Source organism: Coturnix japonica, chromosome 1 (assembly GCF_054131305.1).
Source record: "Coturnix japonica strain WE chromosome 1, WE-NBRP24, whole genome shotgun sequence".
Taxonomy (NCBI): Eukaryota; Metazoa; Chordata; class Aves; order Galliformes; family Phasianidae; genus Coturnix; species Coturnix japonica.
The window spans coordinates 153,224,407-153,247,269 of NC_140663.1; the positions used below are offsets into that span (position 1 = coordinate 153,224,407).

At 43.1% G+C, this 22,863-nt stretch overlaps 1 protein-coding gene across 1 annotated transcript; it reads right to left on the reverse strand.

Annotated features, from left to right (window-relative positions):
- Window positions 1-392: 392 nt before the first annotated feature.
- RUBCNL (rubicon like autophagy enhancer) lies at window positions 393-18,123 on the reverse strand. Its single transcript, XM_015851780.3, has 15 exons — window positions 17,930-18,123; window positions 15,890-15,998; window positions 12,732-13,403; window positions 9,139-9,224; window positions 7,144-7,351; window positions 6,398-6,502; window positions 5,590-5,632; window positions 5,077-5,209; window positions 4,683-4,825; window positions 3,989-4,053; window positions 3,339-3,577; window positions 2,599-2,660; window positions 1,515-1,668; window positions 1,304-1,394; window positions 393-856 (listed from the first exon to the last, which is right to left on the reverse strand). Exons 1-15 carry the CDS (start codon window positions 17,996-17,998, stop codon window positions 744-746), a joined length of 2,292 nt encoding a protein of 763 aa, XP_015707266.1. The 5' UTR covers window positions 17,999-18,123; the 3' UTR covers window positions 393-743.
- Window positions 18,124-22,863: the final 4,740 nt, after the last annotated feature.

Genomic DNA, 22,863 nt, shown 5'->3' on the forward strand with positions numbered 1-22,863 from the left:
TCAGTTTAAAAGACAAACTTACAATCCACAGTTCACATCAAGTGTTCACCAGAAGAGAAATTCAGATCAGCTTCTACATAGGAAGAACTTCTTTACAGAAAGGGTAGTTAGGTACTGGAATAGGCTCCCCAGGGGGGTGGCTGAATCGCCATCCCTGGATGTGTTTAAGAGCTGTTTGGATGTGGTGCTCAGGGATATGATTTAGTGTAGGGTTTTTAGAGTTAGGGTACTGGTTAGGCTGCGGTTGGACTTGATCTTCAAAGTCTTTTCCAACCTGGGTAATTCTATGATTCTATGATAAAGCTTGCAAACAAGCTTCTTATATTGTAAAATCTTACATGAATATGACTTCATGTTTCACCTCTTTTTCTACTTCCAAAATCTGACACAGGTAAGGATTTCCAGGACTTGTTTACTATCTATACATTATTTGCATAATTACAGAGAAGAATCATTTTTACATGGAAGGAATACAATATTAAAGATCTTACATATAAGAACAAAACAGCAACAAAATGCTGCTCCCAGAATTAACATCCAGGTTTTCTGTCACCAGTTAAGATGAAACTCCTTAAGGGAGAGTTCAGGGATGGTATTAAAGGCCTTTTTTTGGTTCCTTTCTCTTTTTTTTTTCCCCTAAAGGAAACATGCATTTAAAATAGTAATGTCTAAAACAACATCATTCAATACTCAGTCATGCACCTGAAGACTTGGCTTTGAGCAACCATCAGAGGAATCCAGTTTCACAGAGGCACCTGTGATGGAGTTTCTGAAAGCGTCCTCCGAGCTGCGATCCGCAGACATTTGGGGCAGCCTCCAGCCTTGAAACAGGCTTTGTGAAAGCACGCTTTGCACTCTGTTTATAAACACAAGCAGTTTAAAATCCAGGAAAAGAAAATAATCAATCAGTAGCTACATTCCTTTAAGAATGTTCTGCCTGGTTCACCCAAGTGTAAAAGTAAACAGAAGCAGCATAAAACCAGGGCAACAATAACCACTGTAATAACTACGACCAACTGTTTTGGTAAGATTCCCAGGATTTACAGTGAATGTTGGTGAAATGTGATATAGCAGCAGGACAGCACTGATCCAGCCTCCCCCAGCAGCTGTAATTATGATCAGACAAGCCCCTGTTTTTACTCTCTGAATTTACTGGTACAAGACAGCCACCACAGGCTGGTTTTCAAATACACACACTATTAGAGTTCTCAAATATACATGCAAGTTCTCAGTCTTTTCCTACAGTAACAGTTGGAACAGATTTACACAAAGAAGGAGGAAAAGTGTTTGCTCTGGAACGTACCTGTGCACCTTTTGCATTTGGAAATCTGAAATGCAAAGAGCAGATCTGCACTCTGACAGAATTCACAGATAAATCCTTTTGCTTGACAGAGCTACAGGAGTGGAAAGAAAGTTGGTTTACTTTTTAAGTTTAATCCAGGAAAAAATTACTTGGGAACGTTGACAGGGCTATTCCTCACACCAAGGACACAAGGGTACCAACCCTTCCTTACCTCACAGCCATCAACGTGAGAGGTGGAGCTCTTCAGAATGTCTTTAAGAAGGGGCAGTAACTGCCCTCGTTTGATCTTCACCAGATCATCCAATGAGAAGAGATGCAGCTCCTCCGTCAGATGGCTGGGGACCCGTTCAAATTCTTTCAGTACGCTACAAAGAAACCCAACAAAAAATCCACGTCGATTTACAAAATCCCATACCGCATCTAGTGCAGTAAACCTGGCTTATTTACTTTTTCTTGCTAATGAGTTTTCATACAGCATAGATGACTATTAGGTGATCTACACTTGTGCAAAGAACACAAACACTGAAAGTATAACTATTACGTCCCACATATGGCCAATACAGAAGGTGCAGCGAAGATCTTAGTGCTTATTTCTATAATTGAATCACAACGTTGTGCAGAAGAAATGCATTAAAATATCCATTTCATTTTGATGAACAACACATAACTGATGACTTTCTTAAAGAAATCCACGTTGAAGCGATAACAGAACTTACTTTTAAGGCTTATTTTGCTCATGGCTGTTTTTAGAGATGTCAGCAATTCTGCAGTGATTTCATCATTCACGTGTCTAACCACTGTTTACGCCCTTAGTTTGAGAAGTCATACGCCAAAGATCTTTAGGTTGCAGCAATAAGCAAGATGAGCTTCATGCCTCCTCATATTCTAGCATTTATCACATTGGGTTACTACTTTCATTTTCATATTTGGATACAACAAACTGAACTGAGCATATGACAAAGTTCTAGAAGGAATCTACGAACACTTAATGATCTTCTTTGTTTGCTTGTTGGTTTTTCAATACAACATCTCATAGAGGTAGATAATATCTGGCCTTTTAGGAGCTAATGACAACCAAAGACATACAAAGCAGGAATAAAAGCTACCACTTAAAAAGCTGCTCTTCACTCAACATTTGTAGTGCAATGGGAAGAAGTTCTGTTACCAGATTTTTCACTAATTATCAGATAAGCTCATTGAAAATTGCACTCAAAAGTCTCCAGAGAAGACTGTGAGATATACCAGATATATGTGTGGTTTATAAGCTATTTCTCACTCATAATCATGGCCCATACCTTTCACCAAACCTGCAGGTTTTCAAAAGCTTTTTTAAATGAAAAAGCTGTTCTTGTGTCTCCTAAAAGATAAAAAGGAGAGAAAAAAAACCAACAATTTGTAAATGAAAGAGTATTGCTTATAAGTGAGAAAACAGTCAGAAACTCGTGAGTGTATCGGTTGTAATTGGAAAGAAGGAATTTCACACTCAGCACAAACTTTAACAAGTGGATTTTCTAATGCATGAAGGGACAAGGAATGCTGAGACTACTTTTATTCACTGACAAGCGAAACAATTCTTGGTGCTGCCAACTGCTCCACATCAGCTCACCAAGGTGCAAGATAAGAAGGCAGAGCAGCCCTCCTTGTAGGAAGTACAACCTTCAGACGAGTCAAAGGTGTTTTACTAAAAGCTCGTAAAATTAAGGAGTCATTCAAAACCTCCAGAACTGTCCAATATTCAATTGCTGAGCAGAAGTAAATATTTACTGCGGAAGCCCAGCTATTCATTGAACTAAAATCAATTAAGGAAATGCCTCCTGTAGATGGGAAGAAATGAAACTTCTGGCATAGATTGGAGACTTCTCCCTGCTCCCTCATTATCTGTGGGCAAGTCCCAGAAGTGGTGATGAGACAAGTGTTAGTGTAGAAAACTCTGACCCCTTCCCCCACACACAGCAAGGACAACTGGCTCTGAAGAGTCCTTCCCAAAAAGTCTCAGATCCACGGCTTCAAAAACATAAGATAATCCACCACTTACCCTCACCCTGTCCATTTCCTTAGATTTCGTATAGAGGGCTTTGTTAATAGAGGACACATTGAAAATGGGTTGCTGCCAGATGCTGTCCAGGAGGTGTTTAGAGAAGTTGCATACGTAATATTTCTTGAAGTCCCACTTCATGAGGATTCGGGCAGGAATTGCAGACTGAGCATAACTGTGGCAACAGTCACAAAAGTATTTCCCCAGGTAGTCACAATAGCGGAGTCTCCTGATATACTCTGCAGGGACACAGGTAGCAATGACACTGTGAATATTTAGGGGATGTACTTCTTGATGGTACACTGTTTCTGTCTAAATAACTCCTATCTAATGGAGAGAAGGGCAAGGAATTTCCTTGTCTTCCAGCCTGAAGGCTTAATTGTTTGTAGCTTTCTCTGTTTTATTGTTGACTGTCACTGTGTCTCACAAGGACATCAAGTATCAAGTACTGTATTCTGTCCACAATACAAAATGCTGAGCAGTGGCAATGGGCTACACCACCCCTTTTATTGTAGGCACAGCCAGCAGTGAGATTTTCCTTCTAGCTCAGACACAATTCTACAACTGTGCTATATCTATGCTGATAAGTATTACAGCTTGATTATCACTTACAAGTATATTTTTTTCTTTTCTCTTTTGATAATACTTACTGCTTTCTATTGGGGTTCCACAACCAACACACGTAAAGTTTTGGGCAGCTACCACCGCATCTCTCCTGCATACAGAGATAAATGGTTACGCCTTCCACTATAAAATGCAGTTTTATTATCATTTTCCCCAGCTTGAGAGACAGTTTTCCCTTCCTTGGACAGTGACCCTTTCCTTGAGCACCTCCATGGACAGCGACTTCACCCCCTCCTCCCTAGGCAGCCTGTGCCAATGCCTCACCACTCTTTCTGAGAAGAAATTCTTCCTAATACCCAACCTGAATGTCCCCCAGTGCAACTTGAGGCCATCACCTCTCATCATACCGCTGTTACCTGGGTGCAGAGGCTGAGCCCCACATCACCATAACCTCCTTTCCAGGGAACTGTAGGGAACAATGAGATCTCCTCTAAGCTTTCTCTTCTCCAGACTGAACCATCCCAATCCCTTAGCCCTTCCCCACAGGACTGCGCTCCATACCCTTTGTGTAAAAGTGCACACACTGTGTTAATCAAGGCGTGCCAACAGAGGGGAAACATATGCCATCTGCTTTCCAAAGCTGTTGACAGACACTGCAGAAAGCTGTGCCATGCAATAGCTCTAATCTTAGCTTCTATTAAATCACCCTTCCATTAATTTCAGCATGTTTTAGACAAGCCTCCATTGCTACACAGTCAGTACTCACTTAATTGGACTTACTTGACTGAAGGGTGAATGCTAAATATAATCTGAGATCTTGGTGGGGACCAGCCAGAAGATCCTCTTAATTTAGACAGCAGCTTTATTTCTTCAGCCAGATTCAAACTGGATTCGAGCTCTCTTGGAATCTCTTCTTTCACAGACTATTGGGTAAAACAAACTCATGAAGATGAACATGTTCATACCCAGACATGTTAAATGATAGAAGTCTTCTCCCTTTGTGCTTCTGGATTTTAAACTTTGATTTTGACCTGCAAGCAATTCCCACACTTAAATTCCTTCACATCAGTCCCAACAGAAGGGCTTCCCACTATCCATAACAGGGAGAGAACTGCAGTGAGATAGTTACTTGAGGAACAGAATAAAGAGCCCGCTGTTCTCGGCTCAGACTCACTCTCTGTTTAGATGAGCTCAGGCAGCCAGACAGTTGCACTGCAGATTCTGTTTGCAACCACTGTTTTCTGAAAGCTCTGCACAACTCCTGAGCTGTTGCTTCAGCAGAATTGCTGCCTGGTTCAAAAGACGATCTGAAAGTTAAGCAATAAAGACAGTGAAAAATGGCAGCATGACATCAACAGCTTCACTGCTTCTTCTGCATCCCCGAAGAGCTGTCTTTCATCCCTTCATTCCTATTCCCTTGCTTTGATACACCCAGGCCCTCGAAGAGCTGCATACACCGCCCTCCAGCAAGACTCCAAGAACTGATGAATGCTTTGTGAAGCCAAGTACCACATAAACATTTGCTGTCAAGCAGCATTCCTTCCTCTTCCTTGGTGAGTACCATATTTTCCACTCCCACACCTTTCCCCAGCCCATCCAGAAGAGTCACCAGACCCAGCAGAAAAGGTAGTGCCACTGCACCGGGCTTAAATGGCAAAGGCTGTTACACGAAAATACAAAGCATTACCTTTCCTTTGAGGTCACAGACAGATTTTCAAGGTGTTCGAGTTCTGTGGTAAAGGAGAAAACTTGATCAAATTATCCATGAAACAAAGCTTCTGTTACTCAGCACTGTTTTATATCTATCTTCTATTTTAATACAGGTATCAGTCTCTAATACATTCATCTTATACAGCACCCTTGTTAGATGTGGGAAATAACCTCAGGCTGTAAAAAAAGGCACAAGGAGGCTGAATTTCTGCAGAGCTAAGACACAGATAAAAATAATAATCATCTGTTAACAGGAGAAAATAAGATGGAGGTTAAACATCGCTCAGGCCACTTATAAGGGTTCATATTTCTGTATATGTGAAAACTAGAAGGTAAGCAGAGAAACATTGGGTTCGCTGAAGAGCAGAGCACTGGCAACTAAAGGCATAGTGATAATCTGCTCTACTCCAAGATCAGAGGTAGAGCTGCCTGAAGCCTAATAGTTTTCTAGTTAAATATATAATATATACTGTCCTAAATTCTCCCAAACAACGCTGCTACAGTTGGCTGAGGCTGTAAATTAAATGTGAGTTCCTCATTTGTTCACTCAAATTAATTTGCTTTAAGCATAGCTGTAATCCTTCAGACCTACAAAGATATTTCATTTGCAGAGAGGAAATCCTGCACCACCCAGGGGTTTCTGCATGTTTTCTACCAAGACTCACGTCTACACAGCTCTTTCCATTTTGCCATTCAATCTCTGCACTTACTAAGTCAATAAATTTTCCAAGTGATGCAACAAACTCAGCTGAACAATAAAGCTGTTTCTGCAATTAAAGTCTTACCAATGATGACATATTCATCCTCTGAGTCACTGGGGCAAGGAAGTCCAGTAGCCTCGTGATGCAGTGGTAGATGTACTGAGGAGCTGCCCATCAGCATGCCACAGCCTGACCAGAACAAAGAAGGCACCAATAAAGCTATCCAGCATCTACAGAGTAGCTGCAATTACACTCATCACTTTTCTTTGCTTCCCCAAACTTCTAGCACACAGCCTCTATCTGCAAGACTTTGAGACACACAGAGTGGAGTCCTGGGAGGTTGTCATGCAGCATCTTTCCCGGTTTCTTAGGGAGAAGCTTCTAGAAACTAAAATACAAGTTTTAACAGCAGCCTCTCCAAGTGCACACCATTCATTTTCCCTAGAAGCTGCCACCTAGACTTAAGTTACGCCTCTTAATACTTGTATTACTCAAGAGATTTAAATCTACTTAAAAATGCATGTGCTGACACAAGCATTACAGTGCCAGGAAGACTTATTAACCTGCTTCAAACTAAATGTACATGGATACTCAGGGCAATTCCACTCAAACCAATTGCATGGCATGATCTGCAAACTGCAGAATTCAGCACAGGAGGAAAGAGCTACACTTCAAATCCTGCAAATGAGGATTTAAGTATGGAGAGACTCAATAAAGCTGACAAGGGGATATGGTTGCAAGCAATGCCCAAGTTCATTTGGTGTTTTCTTGCACAAGAATACACAGCAATGGCTGCCAGAAAATGCGGCGTTACAGATGGAGGAACTTGCCTTCATAACCGCTGTCTGTGGAGGCAACAGAAGAATCAGACTTCTTTTCTCCAGGATAAGAAGATAACTCCGAATCAGTGTGATAGCTGCCATCTGACCCACTCGTTTCATCCACACCCCAAGACTCTGCTTGCTGGCTTAGGATATTACATTTCATCTTTTCCAGGGATGCTATGATCATATCCGCAACAAAGAAGTGGGCGTTCTCCTGGACACAAGATAAGAACACTCATTAGTATGCTGTACATTCAATATTCACCTTAGGGGACATTAAAGGTGTCATTTTCCACATGCTTTTCCTATTCAAGAAATGAAAATGTACGGCTGTTTCACCTTTCATTCACACACTCAAAAAAACCACCCCAAGGCCAATTTGGAGACAATACCCTAAAGGCAACTGCCCAGATAATTGTCTCACCCTTGATTAAAACACACAATTTACTTTTATCTTGCCCATCTTTAGATACAAAGGAACTTAATTACATGCCTAACTGATGTATATGTACGCATTTTTGGGCTTCTAGTTACGCTGACTTTTTTAATATACAAATGTGAATCCATGCAGTGTATTTAACAGGATTTAATTTCAAGTTATGGTATCATTGCAAGTTGAGTACAAGCAGTTTTTGCATTCATGCTAACATGGATGAGGCCAGAAGGGATAGGCTATAAAATGAACTGCAGGTGCTCAGATCTGATGGGTGGTATAGAAACTCAGCATACTCTCTCTCTCCCTTCTACTGTATGTACCTGCACTGTTCAAAATCAAACCTCTCAGCTCCTGTGCTGGTACCTAAAGGTAGAGATTCTATGTGCAGAATAATTCAAGTATTCTTGGAGTGACTTAAGATCAGGAAATTCACTTGTGTCAGTATTTATGGCAACTCCTACAAGCATGAAGAAAGGTACTGGTGCTTAAAAATACCCTAAATCTTATAGAGCACAGCAGACATCTCCACTGCACTCTTACTGTCCGGAGCCAAATCCTTTCTTATCGTCCACATTAATCTCAGAAGTCTCAGTAGGTGTTTAAAGAAACTTCTTTCACTTAGTGTTGATTAATATCACTTAGTTCTCCAGAGTCTTTCAGTGAATCTCTGGACATGCCATTAAAAAAGGAAAGCAATGAATGCACTTTTTCCTTTTAAGAGGCAAAGAGGCTGTTCTGAAGATCCAAAAGCTGCTGCAAACATTGGTTAACCCCAGGCTAGAGGAAGAGCACAGCATACCAGCACGACCTGCTGACAGAAGCAGTCAGGAGTTTATCTGAGAACAATTGTGAAACAATACAGATTCTGGTGCTCCTATACACAGCAGGACTATCAGCTTTCAGCTCTGCCTGCTGTTAGGGTCCGTCACCTTGGGAAGGAGCTCAGCTGTGACACCTTCTCATTTCCCTTCCCTCCCACTCACATCACAGTGGGATGTCTTCCTACATCACCTGGCCCACATCCCTCCTGGCACAGGATTACAACGCTCAGACTTCCTGACACTCTGTGTACCTTAGTGGGTTTTTCAATCTGCTCCCTGGTCTCCTGGTGACAGAGCAAATTATATTGGTGTTGGTAGAGAAATATACCACCTCCTTTCCAAAGTACCTTTTGCAAAAGCAACATGTAAAACCTTAGGTCGCAAACCTATTTTTCATTTGCATATAGTTACTTTAAAGTCACCGTAGAGCAAATCGACTTTGCAAAATTTCATTGGGAAAACATATTGGTGCTAGGTGGATGGTTGGACTGGATGATCTTAGAGGTCTTTTCTAACCTTGGTGATTCTATGATTCTATATTTCTTGGCCCTTCATAAGCAGGTAGGTCAGTGCAGATGACCTCCAGAGGCCACTTCCAACCTCAGTCCTTCTGTGATTCTGTGAAAATGGTGGAAAAAATAGTTCTAAAATATGTCTGTTACTGTGAAATGCCTCGTTCCATCTGGTTTCATACCTATAAAAATGGAAAATATCATTGTTGCAATATATTTTTGCTGTTCTCACCTTCTCCACATCTTCTGGAAGCACAAAGATGTCCTGCAATGTACGATTCAAGGGTACAGCACTTACGTTCAAAAGGGAAGCAGAACCTGTGGATATAATAAGTAATAATAAGTCACCAATATCTGATGAATCTTTGTCCAGACTTACAGGATTCATTCAATCACTGCTGGTCTTGTGCAATTACAGCAGTTTGAAAGAAATTTTGTCTTCATGTTACCATATCCTTCCTTGTAGGATATGCTTCCTTGAATGCTTGAAAGGAGCATATAAACAGGAGGGGGAACAACTGTTTACAAGGGTGGATAGTGATGGTTTGAAACTGAAACAGGGGAGGTTTAGGTTAGATATTAGAAGGAAGTTTTTCACTCAAAGGGTGGTGACGCACTGGAACAGGTTGCCCAAGGAGGCTGTGGATGCCCCATCCCTGGAGGCATTCAATGCCAGGCTGGATGTGGCTCTGGGCAGCCTGGTCTGGTGGCTGGTGACCCTGCACATAGCAGGGGGGTTGAAACTGGATGATCATTGTGGTCCTTTTCAACCCAGGTCATTCTGTGATTCTATAAAAAAAAACTCATCACCTACCATTAAGAACTTTCCACCATTCACTAAAAGTTAGCATATGTTTTCCTGCAGACTTAAAATGCTGTACGCACTAAGGAGGTACAAAAGGAAAAAATGGAGGGGCTGACGATCTGATTCTTCATAAGAATTTTAATCACTGAAGCAAACTCAACACCTAATTAGGTTATTGCCATACCTATTCCATGAATCCTATTACTGGAAAAAAAGTATCTGAGGAGTAAAGTAAGTGCTAAAGACCCCACAGCTTGATAAAATCCTGTATTCTTATCAGTTGGGATAAGAAACATCCTCCTAATTAAAAACAAGCAGAAATAAGGGAACAAAAATATTATTTACCTTTACATATGATTTAGATATATAATTGTGAAACCTAATGGAGCTTTCTCTACTGCTTACCTTATTCACCCGTCTTCCATCTTTTAATAGTATAAAGCAGGAAAACAATTCTGGTTTCATAGTTTCAAATACAACTTACTTCTGTTCTACATGAAAACAACGTTCTGCACCACGTGACGACTGGTGCTATACAGAAATAGGGGAGGAAAAAAAAGGAACATCCATGTCTCACTGAAACCATGGAAGAGTTTCAGCATGTCACATGTTACTAAAGCTGCCCAGGAATGTAAGTGAGGGTAAAATCAAGAGTTGGGGAATTAAGAATGGGGAATCCCAACAGGAAGCATAATGAGACTCACATTTTGCTCAAGAGATTTACCAGTAGAAATTACCACATTTCCCTCACTTCTCTATGGAGGAGGATGTCATGTCCATGCTGAGGCAATGTGGTTGGGATGACAAGTACAAAAGCAGGCAGAAAACTAAATAAAGACCCATGCTAAGGAATGTGTATTTTGTAAAAGCACTTAAAAACACAGAATACATCACTACAGACAGGTTCTCCTGGGATCAAGGTGTACTGTGACGCTTAGCTTGAACAATTACTATGTGAAAAGTTTTACTCCCATTCCCAGAAGCTGTGTGGGAAATGGAGGATGTCACAGAGAATCACAGAATCACAGAATGACCCGGGTTGGAAGGGACCTCAAGGATCATGAAGTTCCAACCCCCCTGCCTGGCAGGGCCACCAAACATACACATTTACTAGATCAGGTTGCCCAGGGCCCCGTCCAACCTGGTCTTGAATACCTCCAAGGACGGGGCATCCACAACCTCCCTGGGCAGCCTGTTCCAGGGCCTAACCACTCTCCTAGTGAAGAACTTCCCCCTAACATCCAACCTAAACCTAACCTAGAGAACTGCAGTAGATCTCTGGACTCATGCAACAACCAAGTGAGCATCACAGGAACCGTGCAAGGCAAAGCCTCTTCCCAGTCAAAGGCATGGGGAGAGTGTTTTGTGCCAGCTCTGTATTTCAGCAGCATGGGCAGACTCCAGGGAAGGAGTCCAGTGCATCCAACATCAGGATTCACCCTGGGTCTGATTCAAAGTGACGTGGTTGGCTTCTGTCCCTGAGCACCATTCAATGCCCGGAGGCTGCTAAGGCTGTGGAAGGAGTGCTTACAGCCACAGAAGGAAATGACCTTGGCATACCCAATGGTTAAATGCAGGAACAAGTCTCCTGAAATACCTGTGACACAGCAGCCTCAACAAATCTGTCACACGCTCTCCATTAGCACCAAGGAGCTTTTTCAGGTCACATAACTAAGGTCACGCTTCTTCAGCCACCTGGCTGCTGTGTTCCTGTGTTCCTTCTGCAGTGAAGCAGGAGCATTACTGATCCAACAGAAACCTATGACATGTCCAACTTGTGCCAGAAACCTGAGTCACACGCAACTTATTCTCATACACGTGCCCTGTGGTCCCTGATGACATTTGGAGCCTTGGCTGTTTCCCAGACCGAGCTCCCAAAACCTGTGTGACTGGCTGAACCCAGCTCCCAGCATGGGGTGTGGTTTCCTTCTCCTTGCTTCTACCCAGCAGGCTTCAAACGCTTTGTGCCTGGGTCAGCAAACAAAATACCCAGCCTGGGTCAGCAAACAAAATACCCAGAGGAAGCAAACAGCTCTGCCGTCCTAACAGAGGAAGCAAACAACCAACAGCTCTGCCATCCTAACAGTTGACAACAGCCTGTCCCGGATGACAAAGCTCTGACTATTAAAGGATCCCATTCCTGCAGAGGGGAATTTGAGGTGTTGCTGCCAACTCGAGTCCTGAGAGTTGCCTTCAGCAAACAGCTAGGAAGCATCAGACCTTAGAAACAAAGCTTAGCAGAGAGTCAATTCCAAGCCTTTGCTTTTCAATTTAACATGAAGGTAGGCTGACTGCTCCTTCCTATTTCTCCTCTTTCCAGCCCCCAAAAAGAAGGTTTCAGTTGCACCATCCTTTTGGAACCCAGCATCTAGTAAGGCTGAGCTCCATACCACTGCAGGAACAGAAGGAGGCACAACACTCATTAGCAACCATCAGTCTGCAGAATAGGCATCCATACAGACAGAAACTGGTAAGAAAGAATCCGATCTGGGTCTGGAGAGGCTTTGAGAGAGCTGGTGCAATTGAGAAAGGGAAGAGGAGTGAAAGTAGTCCAGCTCCTGTACAAGTCCCTTAGTCAAACCAAGGATGGATGTTAATTCCTTCCCTCCAAAAACGTAAGTAAAAGCAGAATTGCAGGACTGCCTGCCTTCTAGTTCATGTCAAACACAGGGAGAGGAGGCTGTGCACACTGAGATCTATGCTGTCTGCTATCAGAAGAAAAGCAACACTGAAGAAACGATGAAGCTACTGGAAGTCTCATCCGTGGGATGTTCTATATTGATTGCAGTTGAGTGACACTGGAGGCTGCATACCAAAGAAGCATTTCTGAGTCAACGAAATGCCTTGTTTCACTGCCTCCTTCATTTTGAAGCTTCCTCTTTCTTTCCTCCCCCCTATTTTGAATGACAGCATTAGCGTTCACCATAAATAGGGCCAACTTCAGTTTCATTTACATGGTCTTTCCTTTCCTAGCACAGAAATAGCGAAACAATAAAGTGATGTGTGAAATGTCAAGTTACCTGTTCGATTGAATGGCTCCAACTGGGAAAACACACAGGGAGAGCTGCTGTCAGCATTGCTGACTTTTGCAGGCTCTGAAGCAGCAGGGTGTTTAAATAGATCCGTTGGCTTACTACCAGTTGAATCCGGAGGAAGCCTTGTTAAAGCCAAGTCTTGTTCAGGGAAAAGATTTTGGCATTCTTTTTCAGGATGCACGACAGCTGAAGTGACAGTGCCTCCCGTTAATGTCACTTGCGTAAAGCAGTCTCGCTTCAGAGGGGATACGTCTGAAAGAGTGAAGCCATTCAGGGAGGAATTAGCAGGATCCTTGTTGGAATAACATGGATGAAAGAAAGTATCCAGGGCAGGTCCAGAGGAATCACAGTTTGTATTGTCCCAGCAGGCTCGGTGCCGTGTAAACCTAACGTCTGTTTGTGTGCAGGCAGTGCTCTGATGGACAGAATCATTGTCAGTGTCGTCATCGTTCTCCCCATTGCTGCTTTCCTCCCATCGCTCCAGGTCGCTGTCAGGGTTCTCAGCTCCCTGCATGGTGGTGTGCTCTGACAGCAGAGAGGGCTTCAGACCAGATGCACTTAGAACAGACACCAGGATGTCTTTGATAGCTTCAGCACTATCTGGATATGATGCCAAACTTCCGGCATGTCCAATTACAGCTGGCCTGGAGTATTCATCTGTTAAAAAAAAAAAAAAAAAAAAAAAAAAAAAAAAGAAGAGAAAGATAGTTAGGAGATGATAATAATAAAAACAAAGTTAATTTACAAAATGAATAAAATGCATGTTATTTTCAGCATGAGTGAGAAGAAAGGGAAGAACTGAATCACAGAATCACAGAATTGTAGGGGTTGGAAGGGACCTCTAAAGATCATTGAGTCCAACCCCCCTGCCAAAGCAGGTTCCCTACACCATGTCACACAGGTAGGCGTCCAGGCAGGTCTTGAATATCTCCAGAGAAAGAGACTCCACCACCTCCCAGGGCAGCCTGTTCCAGTGCTCCGTCACCCTCATCGTAAAGTTCTTCGGCACATTCATGCGGAACTTCCTATGCTGAAGTTAACAGACACGACTGTGTGCATTCAAGAAGGATTTTGCATTAAGCAATCAGGAAGCAATTCTATCGTTGATAAGGCCAAGTCATAAACCAACAGTAAAGAATGCTTCTTCTAGCCAAACATCAGCTAAGACTTTAATGATGGCCAATTGTCAGCATGCTCAGAAACATCCTAGCTCTGCCAGCACCGATGAGCTACAGATAGGTAACTTAATCCCTGCTACCCACTGTTTGGTTCCATTGCCAGTAAACAGAAAGTCACATTATAGCAAGACAAGTGCAGGATCAGTACAATGACAAGAAAAAGACGTGCACAGCTAGTAATGAAAGTTCATGTCCTTGCATGTTTCAGTTTAGTCAGACACTCCTCTATCACAAAGGCTAAAGTAACCTTTGGTCCATTAAATGGGAGCAGCAACATTTACAGGATATCAGTTCTGTCACAGTGAGCTCTTTATAATGCCTATGTGAGCCACGGCCCTACGTGATCTACTGCAAAACTGGAGATCAACAGAAAACTGGAAAGCTGTGTTAAGTATGATGTAGGAGGGTGTGCTGCAGTCAGTAGATATCAACAAATAAACTGAACCCGAATCCTATACCTTCCACAAATGCTCCATAAGAACTGCAGTCATCTCAGAATGGAGAGGTTGGACACAGAGTCTATGTTCTTCAGAAGAAACTATCAGCCTCATCACAACAAAGCTAACAGCTGTCTGCTTTGGGGAAGATAAGGCTCTTGTAAAACTCTAAGAATAGGTACAATCAAAGAGATTCATTTCCAGGGCAAAGGGCTGTTAGTTCAGACCACAAGGAATGTTAAACCCCACTAGTGAAAATAGAAGTAAAGCTCACAGACTACAGACTTTGCCCAGAGATTGTTCTCCTTGGGCATATCTCAACAGGAAACAACAAACCTCCCCATGAGTAACTCCCCTGGAAACCAGCGTGTGCTCAAACTGCTCCTTAGATAAGAAAGCTTAGTAATGAAGGGATCCAAAACATGCAGTCTGGATAAGCAAGTCTATAAACAGCAAGCCCTCCTCAAGAAAGAAACTGAAAAAGTTAACTGTTAGAAACATGGTCTTCAAGCTGTACTGCGAGAGCTCCTGCAAACTTGTCCTCACGAAATCAGGCCAAAATTAGTTCACCACACTTTAACATTGGTTGAGACCAGCCACTAGGAACAAAGCTCTTGTACAAACAGCAGCAAAACAGCAGTTTTTATTGACTGCATTTGCAAAGCAGACGGTGCTAGAAGCACCCTGACAACACAGTCAACCATGGTATAGTTTAAAGGCAGGAATGGGAAAACGAAACCAAGCTGATTTTCAAACAAATATATTTTGATCTTCTAAAGAAAAAGAGTGTAATTTTGATATCTATCAAGGGGTTCAGTTGTACAGGAATACTGTAACCTGAGGCTTATCCCTGATGTGGTGCTCAGGGATATGATTTAGCAGAGGGATGTTAGAGTTAGGGTACTACGGTTAGGCTGTGGTCGGATTTGATGATCTTCAAGGTCTTTTCCAACCTGGGTAGTTCTATGATTCTATGATTCTGACCTATAAACTTTTCCATGCAAGACACAACATTTAGTCTGTCTACACTGTCTCCAATTCTGCTCTGCACTCCTACTGCAAAGGCCATCCTGGCAGCCTTCCTATTTACTCCCCAGCATCACAGAGCATAAATCATACAGCTGTGCTGACTCTATCTGTTAAACAAGTGTTCTTAGGTGACTCAAGAGAAAGCAGGTTTTTAAACTGTAACACAGTTAAACTTGGAGAAAAAGAACAGACAAAAAAACACCAGCACCACATCTTAAGTTACTTCCAGAAATAGCTTGGTTCCAATTTGAAAAATATCTCAATTTCCATTCCGTAACAGAGAGTCATGTGAGTAATTATGGTAATACAAAAACCTAAGAAATGATTCCTTCCGAACCCTACAATGCACTTTGATGTTGTCCCATGTTAAAAGCCAATTAGCAGTGTTCTTTCTCCAACGAGGCTGCAGTTGTTTAGCTCACACCAACATCAACAGATTTACCAGCACTCAAATACCAGTAAAGTTCCCTAGGAGGTGTCTTGGAATGAATTAACGTACCTGAGAGGACTGAAATTTGAGGTGTCGGAGCAAGGCAGCTAATCCTCACTGAGAGATTTGAAGAAAACGCCGACTCGGTAAAATCCACTTTCAGGTTTTCAGCACTTAACTAGGACAAGAACACACAGAAAACTTGGTTATAGGAGACTCTGGTAGTGACACCTCAGCCTCACCATCAGGGGACAAAGAGCTAAGGCCACTGCTTGCCTGGGAGTCCCATCAAATGCATGCTCTGCTAAAGACCACTGGCATCTTAACTCTGTATTTCACAAGGCAGGTGAATTTCAGTGTCCAGGCCCCATCCAGGTTGGATGGGGCTCTGGGCAGCCTGGTCTAGTATTAAATGTGGAGGTTGGTGGTCGTGCCTGTGGCTGGAGATTCACAATCCTTGAGGTCTCTTCCAACCCTGGCCATTCTGTGATTCTTTGATGCCTAGAGCTTTAATAATTACAAAATAACAAGATAGATAAAGCAGACCAAGTCTCTAAAGAGAGACGTTTTCCTCTCACCTGTTTTCTTTCTTGGAAGAGATTATCACTACCTGGAACTCAAGGAGCTGCAGTGTACAGCTGGAAAGAAAGGCCAGTTTAGCTGTATAGGAAGCCCTGACCTCCAAGCTGCCTGATCACCCAGCATTATCAACTGACATCAAATGTGGTCATGCACCCATGGCAGCCTAATTTGTTATAATGTTACTATACGGAGCTGACGTCAGCAACTTGGTTGCACAAAGCAAATGACACAACAGGACAACACTTGACCTGGCATACAGCCGGCTGGTTTAAGATGGCAAAAAAACAATGTGAACACAATTCAAACAGATTGAGCAGATTTGTAGCAGATAAGCACTTTCTTTTGTGTGGTCATGCCATTTCCAGTTTCCATTTTGACCCTGTAAGCCAAATTTAATCATATTGTCAACCTAGCATGAGCTGAATCAGGGCAAGCAGTTTAGCACGGGTACTGAGGGAAGTAAAATGCACTAATACACTCCCATAAGGAAGCAAGGTACGCCTGGACCATCAAAGCAAAAGATCAACTGCCTAAAACTGCAAATTCGTTGTATGGGTCATGCATTAACCTCTCATTCCTTCATAGAATGGCTAAGGTTGGAAGGGACCTTAAAGCCCATCTAGTTCTGGCAGGGCAGCTACCCACTAGATCAAGCTGCCCAGGGTCCTATTCAATCTGACTGACCCTAAGGGTTCTGAAGGGCATATTGTCTCACAGTTAGATGTGTCCATGCAGAAGTGTCCAAAGAATCACATACAGGATCACTGTGATTCCATACAAAGAGAAAGGAACAAGGTAGCTGCCCTCTGCCAGCCCACGTTTCCCTTTTCATGCTCCTGTGGGAGAGTGAGGTGATCCAGATGTCAGATTTAGCCCAGATACCTTCAGACTCATGGAAAGCAGAAGTTTCCAAGCTACAAAACCACAAGGCATTTCCCTTTCTTTCAACAGAAGAATAACTCTTCAGAGCAAGCATGCTGAATTGCAAATATTTAGTGTCAGCACTTAGAAAAATATACTGTTTGGTATCCGATAGGGCCTTTATTTTGCCTCTCTAAAAGAGAGGAAACATTGTGCAGGCAGACTTTATACATCTATTACTGATAACGCTTGGTAGAACAGTACTTCCAGTGTTACCTTCCAATATTTAAAGGGAGTTTATCAACATGAGGGAAATCGACTTCTTACATGGGTAGACAAGGGGGAATGGTTTCTAACTAAAGGAAGGGAGATTTAGATTAGATGTCAAGGGGACGAGATGCTGGGACTTTAGCTATGCCACAGCTCTATCAGTATTGAACTACCAAACAGCAACAAGTAATTAAGGAACACTCAGAAGGAAATCAGCCAACAGATGTAGTAAACCACATTCCCCATAACATGAAGCAGTCGAGCCTTTCCTCCCACCTCCTCAATACTGGGAACGCGTTAAAATTCAGCTCTGCTTTTAAGATCTCGGTTATTTAGGCACGCTGGGGGTGAAGCCCCATCTGAAGCTCTCCATCCCGCAGCCTCTCTCCTCCTCACCTTTCCGGAGCCGCGCTGCCTGAAGGCTCCCAGCCACTGCATGGACAGACATGACGGGGACACGTTCATCGTTGTCGTCGGACCTGGAAGTAAACGGGGCGCTGAGATCGGGTGGTCGCCCCGATCTCCCCTCCAGGCCCCTCTCCTCACTCACTCCCCGCAGCTCCCAGCCGCAGTCCCGGCCTCCGAAGGGCGGGAGGGACGCGGCTGAGGGGGCGGTGCTGAGGGGCGGAACGCCCGCCTCTCTTCACGGCGGGCTGCTGAGGAAGAAGGGGGACGAACCTGTGGAAAAATAGGGAGCAAATAAAATCCTCTTGCCTTTTTTTCCCGAGGTTGACCGAAATAAAAGAGAGGATGAAGCGAAGTAAATCCCTATCAGTGAGATTGCGGTTAATGAAAGGGTCTGTAGGCCCGGAGCTCTTTTCTCCCTCAGAGAGCAACCAGCAGCACCAACGCAGCTCCCCTGGGGTCTGAATGCAGGTCCTGCTGCATAATCTGGGGTAAAACAACCCAAAACATTGCCCTGCCCGTAAAGAGATGTCAATGGGGTGTGAATGAGGAGTGCTGGCTGAGGAGGGATGCGGGATACAGGCACCCTCACACTTCTCAGGTATGTGGGAGAGTTTATTGCACTTGATACCTTGCTAAGGAATCACAGAATCACAGAATTATCAGGGTTGGAAAAGACCTAGAAGATCATCTAGTCCAACCATTACCAATACTTCCCAGCTAAATCATATTCATCAACACAATCCTTCTGTGTTGTACAAGGGTTGAGTCTCAGGGGGTTCAGAGCGAGCAAACTGCAGTTCCTAGTCACCACTTGAAGCTAAAAATAAAGCTGAGCTCTCTGTGGAGATCTTAGAAGTTGCTGATTGCCCATAAAAAATGTGAAAACTATGCACAGGAGCTTAAGAAATTGCAAAGCACGAGGAAGTAGAAAGGACGCAGAGTCCAGATTATGTCGTACAGGAATAAGCAGAAGAAGCAACACAAAACAGAGCTGCAGCTGAAAATGTGAGCTTCCAGAAGCACTGCTGGCCTTTTTATATTGTGGTAGCATGATTCAGGCACAGATTTGGACTTGGCCAGCAAATAGTGCAGTGGATTCACATTGTGTAAACATGTGTAAACATAGGTTTCACTGCTGGCCAGGCTGCACAGCTGTTGTCTGAGCTTGGTCTTTGTGTTACCCAGTGCTGCGTATTTCAAATTTCAGCTATAAAATGGTCATTTCGTACCATTACGTATAAAAACAAATGCTGCTTTTCAGACCACTTTCAGGCAGGGAAGAGCAGCTAGTGAGGATAAAGCTACAGACACACTCCTAGGTTTGCTAGGTTTCTTATTGAAGCCTGGCAAAAAACAGCAGGGAAAGGGCAGGTGACACACTGAGTAACATGGTTAGTGGGCATGGTGGTGATGGACTGACAAGCTGTTCTTTCTCTATCTATGTCTCAGGAACTCTTGTATTGCCTCATACCCTTTTTGTGGATGTCACCAACAGAAACATTAGAAAACTTGGCAGATGCAGAATCACATGGAAAAAGAGGAAGGAAATACCAGCCTCTTTTTAAAGCTGATGGGGTTGGGGGGAGGGGGGGAGGGATGCAACTCAACAAGGACTGGGGCACAGCATGTGAACATCTTGCCCTAATACCAGAACAACTCAACACTGGATTGACTACAGAAAGATGCAGTGTGGGGAGCGGAAAGCCAGCATCTATAGTGTCTCCTTTACTGTTTAGCTAAGTGCATTCAAGGCATTGCTCCTGAATGGAGTTAAAAACAGTGCTGGCTCCATAATGTTCCATAAGTTTCCAGTGCTGGCTCCATAAGTTAAAAATACCATCAGTATGTTAACAAGATGAGGAATATAAATAATTCCATGTAAAAACAAAATAATTACAAGGGTAGGATAACTATCACAAGCCAAATGCATCCAGGAAATTGGTGGTCAGCTGACCTCCTAAAGAATTCCAAACATGCTGATTTGCAGGCATCTGGGTTACAATAGGAAGCGTGGCTGAGGATCATCAAACAACACACATTTTGCTCTGTTTAAGCAGATATTTCTTTACAAATACATGGTAAATGTTATTACCAAAGACCGTTGTGCCTTTGGCTACGCCATTTAATCACTGTAGTCTGGAAGCCTGTGAGAGTGGAAGGGCAATGCAAACTGGAAGCACCACAGCCATTCCTGTTCATGATCTCTGACTGTGTGTTACCACTCCTATGCTATGTCCATTGAACCATAATTGACACACGTTGATACTTTAGATTTGATTAAACCTTCTTAATGGCCCCAGAGTGGGTGAAACAGTTGCCCTTACAAGGCAGAATGAAGCTTCTGTCTGTACTTATTTTTAACCAGTGAAGAAGGAAGGATGGAGCAGAGCCAGTCTTCTGAGGAACAGAACTGGCCTCAGGAGGTCAAAGAAAGAATAAAGAACACCTTCCAGTTTTCTATTAGAACAGACTGTAATAGCTTTCCAAGGGATGAGGAAAGGCAGATGGGAAAACTTGGCATCCTGGGAAAAGGCTGATCCTTGCAGCTATGAAATGAACATCAGAAACAGTTGGAAAACCATCTCTTTGGGATGTTTGTAATAAGTAATTTGTACCAATGCAACTGTGGAGGCTGGGATTGTACTGCATCTTAAACGTTAGGAAAATACCATCTGCGCACGCACATACACGTAACTTCTGTTTTTACCCCGTTGCATAACCTGGGACATACCAATTACTGACAAGTACAACTAACCCCCCTAAACATTTAGAAACCTGATTTGCATAGCAATTTGTGAATTAAAGCTCCTCCGGATGGGCGCACTAAATAGAATAAGTGAGAAGGGTGAATCACAGGAAGGCACAGGAAACTGAGACATTTGACAAGTTTCCCTCTGCTGTAGTAAAGCCCCTTTCTGTAGGGTAGAGCTCTCACGCTGCTTCACTGAGAGAACAGATACTTAATGGTACTGTATTTAGGAGTGAATACATCATGTATTTTCTCTGATGGTAAAACTGGCTGAAGAAGTTCCTGTCTTCAGTGCTGCCCTTCATGTTTTATAGCTATTTCTATAGCAATGTCTACTTGCCAGTCACCAGTCCATCTGTAATCAGGCTACATATTAAAAGCAAATGTAAACAGCTAATACAGGTTATTCTTAAATTTTGTTATTTAATGAAATAGCTGCTACAGCTGAGAAGCTGTGTGTGAAAAGAAAAGCAGATCAGGCAAAGAATGGGGTTGGTTTCTTAATAAACTAGCTTTGCCTCAAAAGAGAAAGTATCAAGGAACTACAGCTGTATCACTAATCAAGTGTAGAGAAATGGTTTTGTTTCTTTAAACCAGTAGGCACTGCTCCTTTTCCTCCAGTCTTTGCTGGGACATTCAGGAAAATAATGTGAATCTAATGAGCATGTGAAGTTAGTACAGATTTACATTCAGCTCTCTCCTTCATTTAAAGAGAACAAAGGCGAAGGCATTTGATTCAAGTGTTTAACTCCTGACAGATGAGTGATAAATGCTTTATTCCCAGAATGACAAGCTTGACTTCTGACGTCTGAGCCTTGTAATTGCTGAGCTGGGGAGCTGCATGATGAGGAAGTGGTTCTTCATCTGTTCTGGTGAGTAGGTAGCAGTTCTCAGGAGAAATAATGGAAGAACTGGGTATTTTCACAGGGCGCCTTACCTTATGAAGTGTCAGAGAGGCTGCAGGGAGAGATCCACTTCTCAAAGACAGACCCTACAAAGCTGTCGTGTCATGATGCCAGAGAGCACTCTATAATGTCTTCTTATTCCATTTCCTCCGGCTGCTGGGCCTCAGCTTAAAAGGTCAGTCTCTAAAATAAGTCCTGGCAACATCTGCTGTTTGTTATGAAATAACAATTTTATATATATATATATGAAAGAATTATGAAAGAAAATCATTACTGAATGCTGAGCAGAATAAGCTCAGAAAAAGTGCCATTATGAAGATGATCAAAGGGCTGGAGCAACTCTCCTATGAAGAAAAGTTGAGGAAGTCAAGCACCCTCAGGCTCTAGGGAGACTTTATTATGGCTTCCAGTAATTAAAGCAGGTGGGAGAGTGACATTTTACTGACAGTGATAGGACAAGGGGGAATGGCTTTAAACATAAAGAAGGGATATTTAGGTCAGATGTTAGGAAAAAAGTTCTTTATTCAAAGGTCTGGGAGGCACTGGCACAGGCTGCCTAGAGAAGCAGTGGATACCCATCGCTTTAGGTAGAAATCATAGAGTCATAAAATCACTAAGGTTGGAAAAGACCTCCAAGATCATCCAGTCCAACTGTCTTCCTACCATCAATATTTCCTCACTAAACCATGCCCCTTAGTACCACATCTAAATGTTTCTTGAACATCTCCAGGGATGGTGACTTGATCACCTCTCTGAGCAGCCCATTCCAGTGCCTCACCACTCTTTCAGAGAATGAAACTTTCCTAATACTCAACCTGAACCTCCCCAGGCACAACTTAAGGTCATTCCTTCTTGTCCTATCACCATTACATGGGAGAAGAGACCAACCCCTACCTCACCACAGCCTCCTTTCAGGGAGTTGTAGAGACCAATAAGGTCTTCCCTGAACCTCCTTATCTCCAGGCTGAGCAATCCCAGTTCTCTCAGCCACTCCCCGTAAGACTTGTGTTCCAGATCCCTCATGGCTTTGATGCCCTACTCTGGACACACTTCAGGACCTCAACGTCTGTTCTTGTAGTGAGAGGCCCAAAATTGAACACAGTACTCAAGGTGCAGCCTCACCAGAGTAAAGAGGGATAATCACTTCCCTGTTCCTGCTGCCTGCAGTGCTTCTGATATAAGCCAAGATACCACTGGCCTTCTTGGCCATATGGGCACAATGCCAGCTCATGTTCATCCAAGCAATGACCGACAACCCCAAGTTAATT

Coding starts and splice junctions, on each gene's coding strand:
- RUBCNL (XM_015851780.3), bottom strand. CDS start 17,998: ATGAACGTGTCCCCGTCATGTCTGTCCATGCAGTGGCTGGGAGCCTTC. Junction 3,578..3,988: donor TGGAACCCCAATAGAAAGCA/GTAAGTATTATC, acceptor GTGTCCCTGCAG/AGTATATCAGGAGACTCCGC. Junction 2,661..3,338: donor AGGAAATGGACAGGGTGAGG/GTAAGTGGTGGA, acceptor TTTATCTTTTAG/GAGACACAAGAACAGCTTTT.